Source organism: Narcine bancroftii, chromosome 5, assembly GCF_036971445.1.
Source record: "Narcine bancroftii isolate sNarBan1 chromosome 5, sNarBan1.hap1, whole genome shotgun sequence".
Taxonomy (NCBI): domain Eukaryota; kingdom Metazoa; phylum Chordata; class Chondrichthyes; order Torpediniformes; family Narcinidae; genus Narcine; species Narcine bancroftii.
The window spans coordinates 108,761,426-108,779,305 of record NC_091473.1 but is presented as its reverse complement, the minus strand read 5'-3'; the positions used below and the strand labels follow the sequence as shown (position 1 = coordinate 108,779,305).

The window sequence follows — 17,880 nt, the reverse complement described above, 5'->3', positions numbered from 1 at the left end:
TGTGCCCACAATTCCAGTTCCGCATCAAATGGGATCCTGTTTTATCCTCTCTCCCTCCCTTTTTCCCGCACCCCCACCATTGCGGGATCAGGGCAGACATTGTGGGCTGACGTGTAGCTCACTCGAGGTGGGAGGGAAGGAAGGAGTGATAGTTCCCAGTGGTGGGAGACCCAATCTGATCCAGGCCAGTGATCACAGGATGAGAACCTTTTAAAACCTTTGAAACGAAAGTGTTAATCTGAAGACTTTTCTCCCAGTGGGGCCAGTGCAAGGCATTTTCTCTCTCTATCTCTTGTGCTCTGTGTATCTGCCTCTCTATCTCTTTCTCTCGCTATGCTCTCTCTCTCTCTCTCTCTCTCTCTCTCTCTCTCTCTCTCTCTCTCTCTCTCTCTCTCTGACACCCCAGATGGGATACTGGAGTCACGTCCCTTATATCCAGATATTGAGACACTGGGGTGTGACAAGAACCACGGGAATAGGGACACATCAGACGAGGTACAGGCCCCTTTAATAAAAATAGAAGGGGGAGTAATAGATGTAGAGACCCCTCTGGAGTCCAAGAAAATAGAAAAGGAGTTAGAGATACAGAAATGGAACATGAAAAAGGTTCAGGATAACATTAAAAACTTAAACAGAGATATTAATGTGCTGGGGCAGATCAGTGAGGATCAAAAAGAATTAATGGTAGGTGTATTTAAGGAAGTGGAAAAGATAACTACAACACTGTCAGGAGAAATTAAAGCTGAAGGAATGGTAATAGGAGTAAAGGACGAAAAGTGTAGTACAGATGAGGAAACGAGATACGATCCACCATGGGAGGAAAGTAAAAGGAAAAGACTCGGGAGGGAGAAAAATAGACATGCCTACCTGGACATAGTTAGAACAAAAGAGAAAGATGTGAAACAACTAAACTATGGCCGAAAAGATTATCTTAGAGATGAACGTGACCAATATACCTTTGACCCTGAGACATTGGAAGCTGATAGGGACAGTGACAGTGACGAAGAAGAGTCAGAACAAGGTGGGATAAATAAATGCATGCCAAGAGTAAAGAAGGAGCAGAAATCCCCAAAATTGAGATATCAATGCCCATTACTGATCACGGGACGGGGAACTCAAAAATATGTACCCTGGTCACGAATGGACTTAGAGAGTTTAATGAAAAAACTACCTCCGTTGAGTAATGGGGCTAGTCCATGGATTTCTTGTTTTGAGCGAGAAACCTGCCAAGAACAATTAGCACTCGCAGATGTCAGAACTATCATGATAAAATTAAAGGCAGAAGGGGCCCTGAAGCAAATAGAGAGAATTGTAAGAAGCAGTAAATTGGGGGATGAAATAGAATTTAACCCACTTCGGAATAAATTTTGGGAAGCACTTAGAGAAACATTTCCTACACCCTATAGTTTGGATGCCTTGGTAACCCTTCAACTAAAGGAAGGAGAGACTGCACACGAGTATTTCACTCGAGCATGGGACTTATGGGAAACAGGGACTGGAGAAAGACCCGACCACAGCCCCTTAGGAAGGGCTCACTTTCGTAATGGGATAATAAACGGACTACCTGCTACGGTTCAAGCAAAATTAAGGGACATTGTGGGATTAGAGACAATGTCAGAGGATTTGTGGAAAAGACACCTGACACATGCAATCAAACGACATCGTCAATCAGAGCATGCTAAGTCAGAAAGTGCGTCCCAGAAGGAGGTGGACAAAACAACCGATAAATTGGTGAGAGCCATAGAACATATAGGGGTTAAATTAGCGGCCCAACAGATAGTCCCACAGGTCATGGGGCCAGTGATAAATCCGGGACCCCAAGTAAGAAATGGTTGGGAAAGACAGCTAGGTACAATGTATAGAGGGGAACATGCAGTATGCTGGTACTGCCAAAATCCTGGACACTACCAGCGGAACTGTCCGGAGGCTGGGAGAGCAAGGGGAAAAAGATTACCCTCTATGAGAGGCTATCGGGGAAGAGGAGGAAACTTAAGAGGACAAGCAAGGGGTAGGGGTGGACACATTGATGGGCCCCAGAGAATCGGGGGGTGGCAGAGTGATCAACAAGTCCAGGCACCTCAGTGTAATGACTATATTGAGGAAGGTGCTGAATTTGATTATTGACGGTGCCCAGGAGAATCAAAAATCACGCCTCCCTGGGAGCCACCAAAAGTTTGGGGGACGGTAAATGGAGAAAAAATTGAATTTATGGTTGACACAGGGGCAGCAGTTACGACAGTGATTAAAAAACCCCCAGGGAGCACATTTTCGGGCAAAACATTATCTACAATAGGATTCTCCGGGATAAGGGAAACACAGCCCTATACAGATAACATCGACATGACATTTGGACGACAAAGGGTTAAAACGCCTGTCCTGGTTGTGCCAAGTTGCCCCATTAATTTATTAGCAAGGGACATTCTTACCAAACTAGGAATAACCATACAATGTTCTGAGAAGGGCCTTCGGTTAACATACCCAGGGGATACAATAAGAAGGGGAGGACAGTTTATAGTAATGACCCCATCTAACGCTTCAGAAGTATTTTCTGGAGTCGGCTACTGTATGATGAACCAGGCCCAGGGCTGATTAAACAGTTTTTTGAGTGGAGGGCCAGTATTCCTCGGTATGGGGATTACCATTATCCACTAGATCCTATGCATGTTACATTAAACTACACCATCCACCCGGACCAGGAATATGAGGAGAGGTGGGACTCTCTAAAAGAAGGGAAGACAGAAACGATACATTGTCCATTTATCTTTGTAGGTAAGGAGGGAATAGCTGCTATGGTTGTCATGACAGAAGAACAAATGGAGTGGTTCTGCTTAGGAGTAGAAAGTGTGCCTCATGTGACCTTGGGTATTGCCAAAGATCATCACGCTCGACAGCTGGGTCCGATGGTAAAGGAAGCGATAGGGTGTGAATACAGGCAGACAGAAATCCCGGGATATTCCACCTCGGAGGGAGGAAAATTTGTCAGACTGAATATTGAAGCATGGGACCAGGTAGTGAATGAGAAAGTAGAAAGAGACCGAGCCATAGAAGGAGAAAATATTGATCACAGAGACTCAGACAAATATCTTTCTAATCTGAGTCCACATATATGGACAACGGGGCCCTATGATGTGGGAGTAATAAAAGGAGAGGTATTTCTAGAATTGGCCAACCCCGGGCAGAAACCAATATGGAGAAAACAATACCGCTTGTCGCCCAGTCAGGAGGAGGGTATTAAAGGAACGATAGAAGGGTTAATGGAGTCAGGGGTTTTAAGGGCGGCACCTGACAGTATGTGGAACACGCCCATCATGCCTGTTCCCAAACAGGGTAGAAAAGACTGGAGGATGGTACACGACCTCCGGGAAATTAACTTGGCTACCAAGACCATCGGGAGACCAGTCCCAGACCCATATGTAGCACTTAGGGCTCTGAGTCCGGAGCACGAATACTATACTGTCATTGATCTGGCAAACGCATTCTTCTGCTTGAATTTAGCTGAGGAATGGCAAGACTGGTTAACTTTCACTTACCAAGCACATCGGTACACATACACTAGATTACCTCAGGGTTATAAGGACAGTCCAGGACTGTTCAATCAGGCCCTTAGCGAAATCCTAATGAAATTAAAGCTCCCGGAAGATGTTACACTGATTCAGTATGTAGACGACCTACTATTAGCAGGGAAAACGCCACATGGGTGCCTGACAGGGCAGCCAAACAGGTTACTGGTTATCATGAACATATACAGGGGATGATTTTGAGGTCCCATAACAAAAAAAATGAATCTGAAACTAAGGAGACTTGTAGCAGATTGAATGACTACACAGATGAGTTTTGTGGAGGAAGAGTGCTGTACAACTGGCTCCCTGCTAACTGGGATGGTCGGTGTGCTCTAGTAACCCTTAATGCGCCAGTGCTGATTGTCAAAAGGCAGGAGGGAGACGAGGATTCCCTAGAATTGCGCCACACAGAGAGTTGGCTGTGGAGAAAAAGGAGGAGTGTTGGACTCTTGGGGCCGGGAGGAAGGAACCCTGATGGGGTATGGATTGATGCCATTGGCCAAGCCCGGAATATTCCGGACGAATTTAAATTAGCCGATGAGATTGCAGCTGGGTTTGAAAGCTTTCCTGTTTTTAGTGCAATATTTCCCATCACTGTAAATAAGAATGTTAATAGGATCAACCTTATTCACTATAATGTCCAGCGCCTTGCAAATTTGACCAGGGACGTTGTTGAGGCAATACATCAACAACTGTCAGAAACTTCCCTTATGACACTTCAGAATAGGATAGCGATTGATATGGTCCTGGCAGAGAAAGGTGGAGTGTGTGCTATGTTTGGAGATCTATGCTGCACTTCTATCTCTAATAACACAGGGCCAGGTGGATCACTCACTAAGGGGTTAACGAAACTTAGGGCATTGGCGAAAGAATTAAAAGCCCAGTCTGGAGTCTCCAATCCTGTTTTATCCTGGTTACAGGGAGTGTTTGGGAGATGGAGCACATTGTTAGGACAACTTTTGCTGGGTTTGTTCATTTCTGTATCAATTTTTATCACTTGTGGCTGTTGTTGTATTCCATGCATTCGAACGCTGGTCACGAGGACCATAGAGAAAGCCTTTGCTGACCGTGATGAACTGCCTCCGAAATATCAAGCTGTGCAGGCTGTGGAGCAAGACTATCTCACATTACAGGAGGCGGAGAAAGTTGCTGAGATCGATCTGGAGTCTGAAGGGGAATGTGATGGGAAGGAGGGATTGTGAATTAGATTGTTACACATATAATTTTAACCTTGCTTGTAACCCAAATATTATAACATTGATTGTAACACAAACATTATTAATCAGATTGTAGAACAAGTATTATGAATTAGATTGTAGACCATATGTTAACTTGGGAATTTACTAATGTACGGGGGGTTAGCTAGTTTTTTGCTTGGGGGCAAATGGGATGAAACTTGTAAACGGGCAATGGGATCGGGGTGACGGATGGGGGGTGTACGCAAAGTAGGGTTGGGGGAGCCCTCGCCCACCAGCCGAACTACCCTGTGAACAGAACCCGTATAGAGCTTGGCAATAATAGGCGAACTAATGTAACGCGGTGGTAGCATAGTCAGGGCGAGATTGTCCTCTAAAGAGGACAAAGGAGGGATTGTAAGGTAAAACATCATGAGATGGGAATGTGTAGGGAGTTACCCTGTACAGGGCAGTAACAAGAAGGGGAGGTGTCCTTGTACTCCTGTTAGGTAAAACATCATGAGATGGGACCGGAGAAGGAGTCACCCAGTACTAAGGAGTAACAGAATGCATCCTTGTACTTACAAGATAAGAGAGACATTGATGGATTGAGAGGCAGGAAGCTAGCAGGGAAAGGATAGCAACAGTTTTAGTCATTGGACAAGTAATGATATGATGATGTTCTAAGCACATATCCAAGGGTATAAAAAATCACCATTTTGCTGATAACGGCAGAATGCATTCTCCGGCTAACATCGTTAGTCGCAAGTGTTACAATCCGGTAATAAAGAACAAAGAACCCTGATTTCGACTCAGTCTGGTGTTTGTCTCACTCATTCATGAACAATGCAGACCTAACAGTAGTTATAATTTAACTGTTTTGAAACACTTAATGGATTATGGCATAAAAAAATTATAGGTACTCAAGGTAAGATTTCAGGCAAAACTCCTTTGTATCAAAATAATCTTTTTCCCTTTACACTTAATAATCAACTTTTGAAGTTATGGGATCAAAAGGGTATTAAATTTATGCAAGATTGTTATGAAGCAGGATATTTTATTTGTTTTCAAAGAATGAATGAGAAATATGATACATCTTCAAATATTCTTTTTTCTTATTATCAAATTAAAGCCTTATTGATGGATAATTTTGGACATACTTTACAGTTACTTACTTATTTTTACTTACTTACTGAGGGTGATAAGAAGGGATTTATATCTGAGATGTATACTTTATTACAGAATAAAATGCCCAAGTTGGGTTTACTAAAATCTAGATTGAAATGGGAGAAAGATTTAGGTATACTTATTCCTCAGGATGATATATTTATGTAGGCATAGTATGACTAAAATTATAAATGTAAGGTATCGATTAGTTCATTATAATTTTACTCATCAATTATATTTAACTCCAGAAAAATTAAGGAGATACAATTTTATTTCTTTGGATTTATGTTTTAGATGTCACAAGGATGCAAGTTTTTTTTTACATTCTACTTGGTTATGTGAAACTGTAAAACCTTTTTGCAATAGACTTAAGGAACATTTAGAAGTTATTTTGAAAGTGAAATTTTCATTACATCCTTTAGTACTTTTGTACGGTAATATTAAAAGGCATTAGCTGTAGCTAGAAAATGTTTGGCAATTACTTGGAAAAATGAGACTGATTTGAGTATTCAGAGATGGGGTCTTGTATTCCATTGGAGAAGATAACATATAATTTGCGTGATAATTAATTTTTTTTACATCGTAAAACTTGGAGCCCTTATTTGGATTATATGGGTTTGAGGTCAATCCACGGTAATTAATTGATGAATTCTGTTGTTATGGTTAATAAAGAATAAGAGAGGTGATTTGATAGAGGTATTCAAAATCATAAGGGGGAAAGATAAAGTCAATGTGGATAGGCTTTTTCTGTTGAGAGATTCAAACAAGAGGGCATAGATAGAGAGTAAAAGGGGAAACAGGAAGGGGAATTTCTCCACGCAGAGGGTGGTGGAGATGTGGAATGAACTTCCGGCAGAGATAGTAGAAGCAAGATTGATGTTAATATTCAAGGAAAGGTTGGATAGGTATTTGGACAGGAGAGGTGTGGAGGGTTATGGGCCGAATGCGGGTCAGTGAGACTAGATGTTCGGCATGGATTAGTAGGGCCAAGCTGGCCTGTTTCTGTGTCATAAATCATTATATGGTATCTGTATGCTAGTTCTACTCTAGCTCTGAATAGAGATTGGTAAATTATTTGTGGCCATTCATTGTCAAATATACTCTCTATTTTTGACAAAGAGGACTTAAAAGTCTACGGGGTTAACTTCTCATGTTTGATTTGAGGTATTAATGACACACAAGCAAAGTGAACAAATATTTCTAATGAAAATCAAGAGCAAAAATTCTTGATGCTGACATACCAAAAGAAGTAAAGGAACAATCAGCAAGTAAGGAACTCAAAGATTTTATTTTTCATAAATAGTATCCTTCAAATATTGTCCATTTTCCTTGGAAAATTCAAAAGATTTCTCAGCTTACAATAGTGCAAAACTGAGATAGATGAAGAGAAAAGAAAAATCACACTATGCACTATTAAGAACAAAATTTGTATCTTCAATTGGCATGGTGTATTTAGTTTATATACATCCATAAATACATTGTTCATACCTGCAGTGTGTACCAGAAGGTTAGCGTTAAAGAGCTTGTAGTTTCATTCACTGGGTAGTGGCCTGGAATTCCAGTGCAAAACATGATCATGTTGACAAGTGCAAGGAAGGTCTGCCAGTGTTCTACCTGCTCCAACAAATCTCTGTACAGGAAACAAGGAAGATTTAGTCAGAACATTTCCAGAAAATACATACTCACAACATAATTCAGGAACAGCAAAATACTAAAGGTAATTCAATGACTGTAAAATCTTTTATAAGATTGAATATCAGCAAAATTTAATATTACTATCGTTTGGTTTCAGATAAATGGTCCAAATCTTGCTGCAACCAAACTGCTCAATGCAAGAAAAAAAAAATCACAATTTTACTTTGCTTTACACCAAAATAAATATATGGACCTCCTCAGCAGGTTTATAGAAATTAGGAAAATATTTTATTTTCAAATTTACATGACAAAAATATTTTTGACACCCCTTTATAGTTAGACAGCTGGATCTTACAAAAATTAGATGTATTCAGCAGCAATACCACACCATCAATCAAGGTTCTGATCAAGTAGGCTCTTGCCTTGGAAGAGTCACGTGATGGAGAATACCAGCCCTCTCCAGAAAAGAAGGAAAAAAGTGAGGAAAAAACAAAGCCCCAGACACACAAATCACAACAAATAAAAAATATGGTGTGGAGGAAATGGCACCAAAGAAAGAAAAGCCAAAAATAACGGGAAGAAAAAAAGAAAGAAAGATGCCGGAAGAGAAAGGTGAAGGCCTTACCTGTACGAAAAAGCAGGGGCTCGCCGTAGAAAGAGAAGCCCACTCACCAAGGTCAGTGGAGACTCTGCAGGGTTGCGACCCATCGAACTCTGGACTGCAAAGATGGCTCACGGACCCAAACAGAGGTGCGCAACTACGCATGCGCGATAAGCACGACAAAGACACCACCGACAGAAGGGGGGACCAGCTGTGGAGTGGAACTCTACAGCAGAACAGCTGAGAATGACCCGACAGCAGGGCTCCCAGCGGGAAGATTCAGAAAATAATGGGAACGGGAGGGGTGAGAATGAAAAAAGGAAACCAGAGACACAACAGATAAACAGCCCAGAAGAAGACCAACATCAAGACACCATTAAAAAAAATATACCCAACAAACTGAGACAAGCAGCCAAACAAGAAAGTCAGAAGAGACAGATACAAGGAAGAGAAGTAGAAGACACAAACCCTAGAGCAGACACAGAAGAAGAAGAAGAAGAAGAACATCAAGCTCTGCACAGAGAAATAGAAGATAAAGAGAATGGACAGTACATAGATTTAAAAAATATTTCAAGAATATATGGAAGCATTAAAAGAATGGCTGACATGAGAATTTAGTGATATAAAAAGAAAAATGAAAAGTACAGAAGAAAAAGTGAGTCGGATTGAGCTGGTCATAACAGAAATAGGGAAAAGATTAGACAAGGTGGAAGAACGAGAAACAGCCATAGAAATGGAAGTGAACGGCCTAAAAAAATTGGAAGAAACTGATAAAAAAGTGAAACACAGGAGTTGTTAGATCAGAAGATGGATATAATGGAAATCTATAATAGGAGAAACAATATAAAGATAGTGGGCCTTAAGGAAGATGAAGAAGGCAAAGATATGAAAGAATTTATAAAAGAATGGATCCCCAAGGTCCTGAGAATGCCAGAAATGCAGGAAGGAATGGAAATAGAAGGGGCACCCAGAATATTAGCCCCGAAACCACAGTCACAACAAAAACCAAGATCAATTTTAGTAAAATTCCTAAGATATACGACAAGAGAAAATATATTGGAGAAGGCAATGAAAAAAATGAGAGAAGACAAAAACCCACTGGAATACAAAGGTCAAAAAAAAAATTTCTACCCAAACATAAGTTTTGAGCTCCTGAAGAAGAGGAAAGAGTTTAACATAGCAAAATCGATCCTATGGAAGAAAGGCTATAAATTTATGTTAAGATATCCAACGGTGCTTAAAATAGTTATCCAGGGGCAGCAAAGCAGACTGTTCTCGGATCTGGAGAAAGCACAAGAATTTGCAAAACGCCTGCAAAACAGAAAGAGAGACGAAGAGATGTAACAAGAACAAAGAACGACGACAAACTTCATATAAAGAAGAAAAATAATGTATAAGTAAGAACTATGGAGGGGAAGAAAAGGGAAGGAAGGAAGGGGGGAATAAAGAGGGTGAGCTTTGTTATATGTGAAGATAAAAGTCTTATCTGGAGGGGGTTGGGTGGGAGAGAATAACAGCCACTGCAAAATCAGTTGACGCTTGCGAGCGGGTTCGCAATCCAAATGGAGAGGGGAGTTGTGGTTGCCCGGCAAGAGACAAGGGGAAACTCAGAGAGGGCGGGGAAATTTGGGGTTAAGGGAATTTTAGATGTGGGAATAGTGGAAATATTTTATGTTTTAGAAGTATTATCTTACAGTGCATTCAAAAAAAGAAAACAGAAATAGATATGGGGGAAAGGTGGTGATGAGGAAGCGGAAATGAGAGGTAAACGAACTATGAATTGGCCATGTTGAACTATATGACTATAAATATTAATGGAATACATAACCAATTCAAAAGGAAGAGGCTGTTAAATTTACTGAACAAAGAAAAAAATTGATATAGCATTCATGCAGGAAATACATCTAATGGAAGTGGAACACAAGAAATTAAGGCACGTAACGGCAGCATCATATAATTCAAAAGCCAGAGGAGTAGCTATATTAATCAATAAAAATGTACCAATCAAAATAGAGGAGGAAATAATAGATCCAGCAGGGAGGTATGTAATGATAAAGTGTCAGATATATTCAGAATTTTGGAATTTGCTCAATGCATATGCACCCAATGAAGAGGATCAAAAATTTGTGCAAGATATCTTTTTGCAGATTGCAGATACACAGGGGAATATACTGATAGGAGGGGACTTTAACCTTAATTTGGACTCAAAGATGGATAAAACTGGAAAAAAGACTAGCAGAAAGAATAAAGTAACCAAATGTATGGTTAAATCGATGCAGGAAATGCAAGTTTTGGATATATGGAGGAGACAGCACCCAAGGGAGAAGGAATACTCATATTATACGAGCAGACATAAAACATACTCAAGGATAGAGCTGTTTCTGTTGTCAGCCCACATCCAAGGGAGAGTTAGAAAAACAGAATATAAAGCTAGATTGTTATCGAATCATGCACCCCTGTTATTAGCAATAGAGCTGAAGGACATCCCACTGAGAACGTATAGATGGAGATTAAACTCCATGCTACTTAAAAGACAGGATTTTAGAGAATTCATTGAGCGCCAAATTAAAATTTACTTTGAAATAAATACAGAATCAGTGAAAGATAAGTTTATACTATGGGATGCAATGAAAGCCTACATCAGAGGGCAGATAATAAGTTATGTAACTAAGATAAAGAAGGACTACAATCAGGAAATAGAACAGCTGGAAAGGGAAATAGCAAGTACAGAAAAAGAATTAGCAATAAGGGAAGATACAACAAAAAGAAGAGAATTGGCGGACAAAAAAAATAAAATATGAAACACTACAAACATACAAGGTGCAGAAGAACATAATGAAGACAAAACAGAAGTAGTATGAGCTAGGAGAAAGAACGCACGAAATACTAGCTTGGCAGCTTAAGACAGAACAAACTAAAAGAACGGTATTGGCATCAAGGAAAAAGGACAAACAAATTACATATAACCCAACGGAGATCAATGAAAACTTCAAGGAATTCTACGAGCAATTATATCAAATTGAGAACAAAGGGAAAGAAGACAAAATAGATGAGTTTCTAGCTAAAATTGAACTACTGAAATTGCAAGAAGAGGAGCAAAACAAATTAATAAAATCATTTGAAATAGAGGAAATACAGGATATATTAAAAAAAAACTACCGAACAATAAAACGACGGGAGAGGACAGATTCCTAATAGAATTCTATAAAACATTTAAAGACTTATTAATTCCTCCTCCCCTGGAAGTAATGAACCAGATTGAAGAAACACAAAACATGCCAGATTCATGCAAAACAGCAAAAATTACAGTAATACCAAAGACGGGGAAAGATCCACTAACACCAGCATCATATAGACCAATATCTCTACTCAACTCAGATTATAAGATAATAGCTAAACTATTAGCAAACAGATTGGTTGACTGTGTACCAAAAATAGTAAAACTAGATCAAACTGGATTTATTAAGAAAAGACGAACAATAGACAATATCTGTAAGTTCATTAACTTAATCCATGCAGTACAAGGAAACAAGACGCCAACAACGGCGGTTGCCTTAGACGCAGAGAAAGCCTTTGACAGAGTAGAATGGAATTATTTATTCAAAGTACTACAGAGGTTCAACCTTCCAGAGAAATATATTAATTGGATTAAAGCATTATATAAAGGACCAATGGCGAAGGTGACAGTAAATGGATATATATCAAACCAATTTAAATTAAGCAGGTCAACTAGGCAGGGATGTCCACCATCTCCCTCACTGTTCGCATTAGCTATAGAACCCTTGGCAGAACTGATAAGAACAGAAAATAAAATAAGAGGGATAAAAATAAAAGAGAAGGAATATAAAATCAGTCCATTTGCAGATGATATTATAGTATACTTAACAGATCCAGAATTATTAATACAAGAATTACATAAGAAATTGAAGGAATATGGAGAAGTATCGGGTTACAAGATCAACGCAAATAAAAGTGAAGCGATGCCAATGAATAATGCGGATTACACAAAGTTTAAGAAAGAATCACCATTTAAATGGCAAACACAAGCAATCCGATACCTGGGTATTCACCTAGATAATGATCTAGGTCATCTATACAAATTAAATTATCAGCCATTAATGAAGAAATTACAAGATGACTTAGAACATTGGAAAGATTTACCACTAATACTGATAGGAAGGGTAAATTGCATTAAAATGAATATCTTCCCAAGGATACAATACCTAATTCAATCATTACCAATTCACCTAACAGAGAAATTCTTCAAGGAGCTAAAGAAAATAATAAGGAAATTCTTATGGAAAGGGGGGAAACCGAGGATAGCGCTAGATAAATTAACAGAATGGTACAAACAAGGGGAATTACAGCTACCAAACATTAAGAATTATTATAGAGCAGCACAATTAAGATACCTATCAGATTTTTATCAAACAAGGGAAAAACCAGATTGGACCAGATTAAAGCTAGATAAAATAGAGGAGAAGGTACCTGAACATATACTATATAAGTGGGATGAAAAGCTGGTGCAACATAGGAATTCACCAGTACTGCACCATCTGCTCAACATTTGGAAGAAGATTCACGTAGAAAGGAAGAAAACAAATTATCAACTACCAAAATTAATATTGACGCAAAATCAACTAATCCCTTTCACAATAGATAACCTTTCCTTTAAAGAATAGGAGAGAAAAGGGATCAAAAGAATAGAAAATTGTTTTTCGGGAAATAAATTATTATCTTTTGAACAAATGAAGCACATATATGGTACAACTCATGGTACAATGTTTGCATACCACCAACTGAAAACCTACTTGAAGGACAAATTGGGAAGCAGGCTGACGTTACCAGAAGGAAGCAGTTTTGAATATGTGATTACAGACATAATGATAATTAAAAGATTTATAACAAACATGTATATCAATATGCAAGAGAAAGAGAACGATGAAATAAGCTGTAAACCCAAACAAAAGTGGGAACAAGACCTAAACATAAGGATAAAGAATGAAACATGGGAAAAGCTATGCTCCTGAACTATGAGAAATACAATAAACATGAGGTTACGCATGATACAATATAATTGGTTACACAGGCTGTACACCACACCCCAAAAGTTAAAAAATGGGACCCAACAGTATCAGACATATGTTTTCGTTGTAAGAAGGAAATGGGAACAACAGTGCATGCAATTTGGGCATGTGAGAAAGTGGAAAAGTTTTGGGAAGATCTAAATCAGGTATTAAATAAAATCACAAAAAATAACATACCAAAACATCCAGAGATCTTTCTTCTAAGTAATATAAGAAATAAAGAACTTGGCCTCAATTTGGATGGAGCACAAAAAAGATTTATTATGATAGCTTTAGCTGTAGCAAAAAAATGTATAATGTCAACCTGGAAATCAGAAGATAGCCTGAGAATACAGCAATGGTACATGGAAATGAATAAATGTATTCCATTGGAAAAAAATAACATACAATTTAAGAAATAACATCACAGTATTCGAACAAATTTGGGAACCATACCAACAGAGAGGTCCTACCGTGGACCTCCACCACCCAAGAAGACGAAATGAACTGACCCAGTGGGTAAAAGTAGATGACACAATTTTCTTGTTTATTTTCATTGTATGATGACATTGTTTAATGGGTTTAATGTATTGGATATGTGAACGTTTAATAGGTGGGGAGGGGGTGGGAAGGAGGGAGGGAAGGGAGGGGGGAAAGGGGAGAAAATGACACTGTGTATATTCAAGAGGGAAATGTTTGTGTGTATTTTGGTTAATATCGTTCATAGTGTGAGAAATTTTTTAAAAATTTTAAAATCCACAATTTTCATTAAAAAAAAGTAGGCACTTGCCTTGATCTTAGTTACAATACTTCAATATTTTTCCAGTGCTCACGGTTTATTGTTGTTGAGAAGTAAAACAATCTTAATGAACATGACACAAAAATTAAAATGGCTCACAACCATAAGTTAATTTAAACAAAAGTCAGAACTTTCCTAACATTAATTTTGCAGTCCTCCCATTCTGGACTTTAAATGAATACACACATCATTACCAACAAGCTACAAGCTCTCAAAATTCCCTCCCTGAAGCTCTTCACCTGCTTTTCCTTCAACCCTTCTTTTAGCAAGGTTTTGAGTTATCCTCTTAATTGTTACTTAGTTTTAGCTTGGCATCAATTTTCATCTTACTATACTTCTGAAAAGGACATTCAGACTTGCTCATTGTCGAAATTGTTCTATATAGTGGAGGTTTCTTTTGGCCCAACAAAATTACTAATGCTTCAGATCACTAAACTCTCAATTTGTGAGGTTACTGTTCTGTTATTTTGGCAGCAGTTAATTTATTGGCATGGGTTCTGATGCATTTGTTTTTTCTAGTTATATAGTTTCTTCACATTTGAATCCCAATTGTATTTCTGCCCCCAAATGTTCAATTACATGAAAATTCATTACTGTAAAAGGGCTGGATGGTTTGGAGTTTGTCAAATGTGTTCAGGAAAGTTTTATAAATCAATATATAGAGGTACCAACTAGAGAAAATGCAATACTTGTTCTCCTTTTAGGGAATGAGACAGGACAGGTGACAAAAGTATATGTAGGGAACATTTTGGGTCCAGTGATCATAATGCCATTAGTTTCAAATTAATTATGGAGAAGGACAAGTCTGGGGCTCACACTGAGATTCTAAATTGGAGAAAGGCTAATTTTGTGGAAAGGAGAAAGGATCTAGAATGTGAGGATTAGGATAAGTTGTTTTCAGGCAAGTATATGTGAGGTAAGTGGAAGCCTTTCAAAGGTGAAATTTTGAGAGTATAGAGTTTGTGTGTTCCTGTCAGGATTAAAAGCAAGGTTAGCAAGCATAGGGAACCTTGGCTTTTGAGGGGATCTGGTTCAGAAGAAGAGAGGTGTTTAGCAGATAAAGGCAACAAGGAGCAAATTAGGTACTTGAGGAGTATACAAAATGCAAGAAAAACCTCAAGAAAGAAATCAGGAAGGCAAAAAAAACAAACATGAGGTTGCTTTGGCAGACAATGTGAAGGAAAATTCCCAAGGATTTCTTCAGGTAATATTAAGAGCAAAAGTATTATTAAGGGACAAAAATGGTCCCCTTGAAGATCAGAGCGGGCGCCTTTGTATGGATGCTAAAGAGATTGGGGAGATGTTAATTTTTTTTAAATCAGTATTCACTCAGGAATCAGGCACAGAGTCTCAGGAAGTAAGGAAAACAAACAGTGAGGTCATGGACCCTATTCAGATTCATGGGGAAGTGCTTGCTGTCTTAAAGCAAATAAGGGTGGATAAATCCCCAGGGTCTGACAAGAACTTCCCTCAGACCTTGAGGAAGGATACTGTCTAAAATGCAGGGGTGCTGGCAGAAATATTTAAAATGTCCTTAGCCACGGGTGTGGTGCAGCAGGATTGAAGAGTAGCTCATGTTATTCCATTGTTTAGAAAAGGCTCCAAAAGTAACCCTAGAAATTGTATCCGTGGAAATACGTTCATCTTAATGCAGTTTACTTTCCCTATTAAAATTAACGGCAGCTCTTTCCAGATCTCTAAATCATCCTGTATTTTCCTTATTAGCAGTTGATAGTTTAATTTATAGAAATGGTTTAGGTTATTATCTATCCTGATACCAAGGTAACATTTTGCCTGTGATTGTCATTTAAAAGGGGATTTTTTTTTCCATTTTTTTTATAATCAACTTTGCTCATTGGCATCACTTCACTTTTATTAATATGAACCTTGCATCCTGATCTCTCTCCATATTCTTTCAGTTTCATATATGGCCTTTTTATTGATTTATTTGGATCTGTTATATACTATAATATCGTCAGCAAATAGGCTAATTTTAAATTATTTCTTTTTTATTTTTATTCCTTTTATCATTTCCTTCCTTATCAGCTCCACCAATGGCTCTATAGCCAAGGTAAACAGGGAAGATGACAATGGGCACCCCTGTCTAGTTGACCTACTCAATTTAAAGTAGTCTGAAACATACCCATTTATTATACCTTTGCTAAAGGTCCATTATATAGTGCTCTAATCCAATTAATTAATTTTTCTGGTAATTTAAATTTCTATAATACTTTAAATAAATAGTTCCATTCCACCCTGTCGAAAGCTTTCTCCACATCTAGAGTAACAGCCACAATTGGCATTTTATTAATTTGCACTGTACAGATTATATTAATAAATTTACAGACATTGCTGCTCTTCTATTTTTAACAAATCCGGTCTGATTCAACTTCACTAATTTTGCTACAGAGTCAATCTATTAACTAGTAGTTTTGCAATGAATTTGCTCTGCATTTAGTAAGGATATTGGTCTATATGACGCCAGTGATAGCAGTCCTTTCCCATTTTTGGAATTACTTTGATTATTGCTGTTTTACACGAGTCAGGCAGATTTTGGGTCTCTTCCACCTGTTTCATTACTTCTAGAAGGGGTGGAGTTAATAGATTCTTAAATACTTTATAAAACTCTGCAGGGAATCCATCTTCACCTGGTATTTTATCATTTGGTAGTTTCATTAATGTATCCTGCATTTCTGCAATTGTAAAAGGTTTTATCAATTTATTTTGATCTTCCAATTATAGTTATGGTAATTCAATGTTTGATAAAAACTTGTCAATTTTATAGTTCTTTCCTGTATTTTTGGTTTGATACAATTGCTTATAGAATTGTTTTAAATTTTTATTAATTTTTAATGGGTGATATGAGATCTGCGTATCCTTTTTCTTATTGCTAAAATGGTTATTTTTGCTTGTTCTGTTTTAAGTTGTCATTTTGTGGGTTTTCTCTCCTAATTCATAATATCTTTGCTTTGTTTTCATAATGTTTTTCTTCATTTTGTATGTTTGTAATGTCTCGTATCTTAGTTTTTTCTCTGCCAATTCTCTCTGCATCTTCCCTTCTCATTAAATCCTTTTCTATAGTTATTATCTCTTTTTCCAACTGTTCTATTTCCCGGTTATATTCTTTTTTAATCTTAATAGTGTAGCTAATTATTTGTCCTCTAATAATATTTGTCCTCATTGCATCCCATAATATAAATTTATCTTTTACTGACTTTGTATTTATCTCAAAATATGTTTTAATTTGTCGTTCAATGTATTCGTGAAAATCTTGCCTTTTTAACAATATAGGGTTTAGCCTCCATCTGTGTTTTTGGTGGAAAACCTTCTAAACTCGATTGTTAGTAACAAGGGTGAGTAGTCAGATAAAGTCTTGCCTTATATTCGGTCTTTCAAACACTCCCCTGAATCTGAGCCGACAACAAGAACATGTCTATCCTAGAATAGGTTTTATGTCTATTTGAATAATATGAATACTCTCTTTCTTTTGGGTGTTGTTTTCTCCATATGTCAATTATTTTCATATCATGTATTGAATTTAGCATAAATTTGGTTGCTTTATTTTTTTTGATCATCTTCCCGGTTTTATCCATCACTGGGTCAAGGTTAAAATTAAAGTGTTTCCCCCCCCCCAGTAAAATGTGCCCCTGTGTATCTGCTATCTTTAGAAAGATGTCATGCATAAATTCTTGATCTTCTTTGTTAGGTGCAGAAATGTTTAGCAAATTCCAAAATTCTGAATAAATCTGGCTCTTCATCATTACATACCTACCCACTGGGTCTGTTATTTCTTCTTTTATCTTAATTGGCAGATTCTTGTTAACTAGTATAGCTACTCCGCTGGCTTTTGAGTTGTATGATGATGCCACTACAGTCT

The 17,880-nt window shown here is 37.9% G+C and overlaps 1 protein-coding gene across 5 annotated transcripts in view; it reads right to left on the bottom strand.

Annotated features, from left to right (window-relative positions):
* ipo13b (importin 13b) overlaps positions 1 to 17,880 on the bottom strand; it is a 200,970-nt gene that overhangs the window by 144,019 nt on the left and 39,071 nt on the right. For all 5 annotated transcript variants that reach the window (XM_069938711.1, XM_069938710.1, XM_069938712.1 and 2 more), the window contains exon 4: positions 7,391 to 7,532. In XM_069938711.1, coding sequence (XP_069794812.1) covers positions 7,391 to 7,532 — 142 coding nt within the window. The remainder of the gene's footprint in view (positions 1 to 7,390; positions 7,533 to 17,880) is intronic.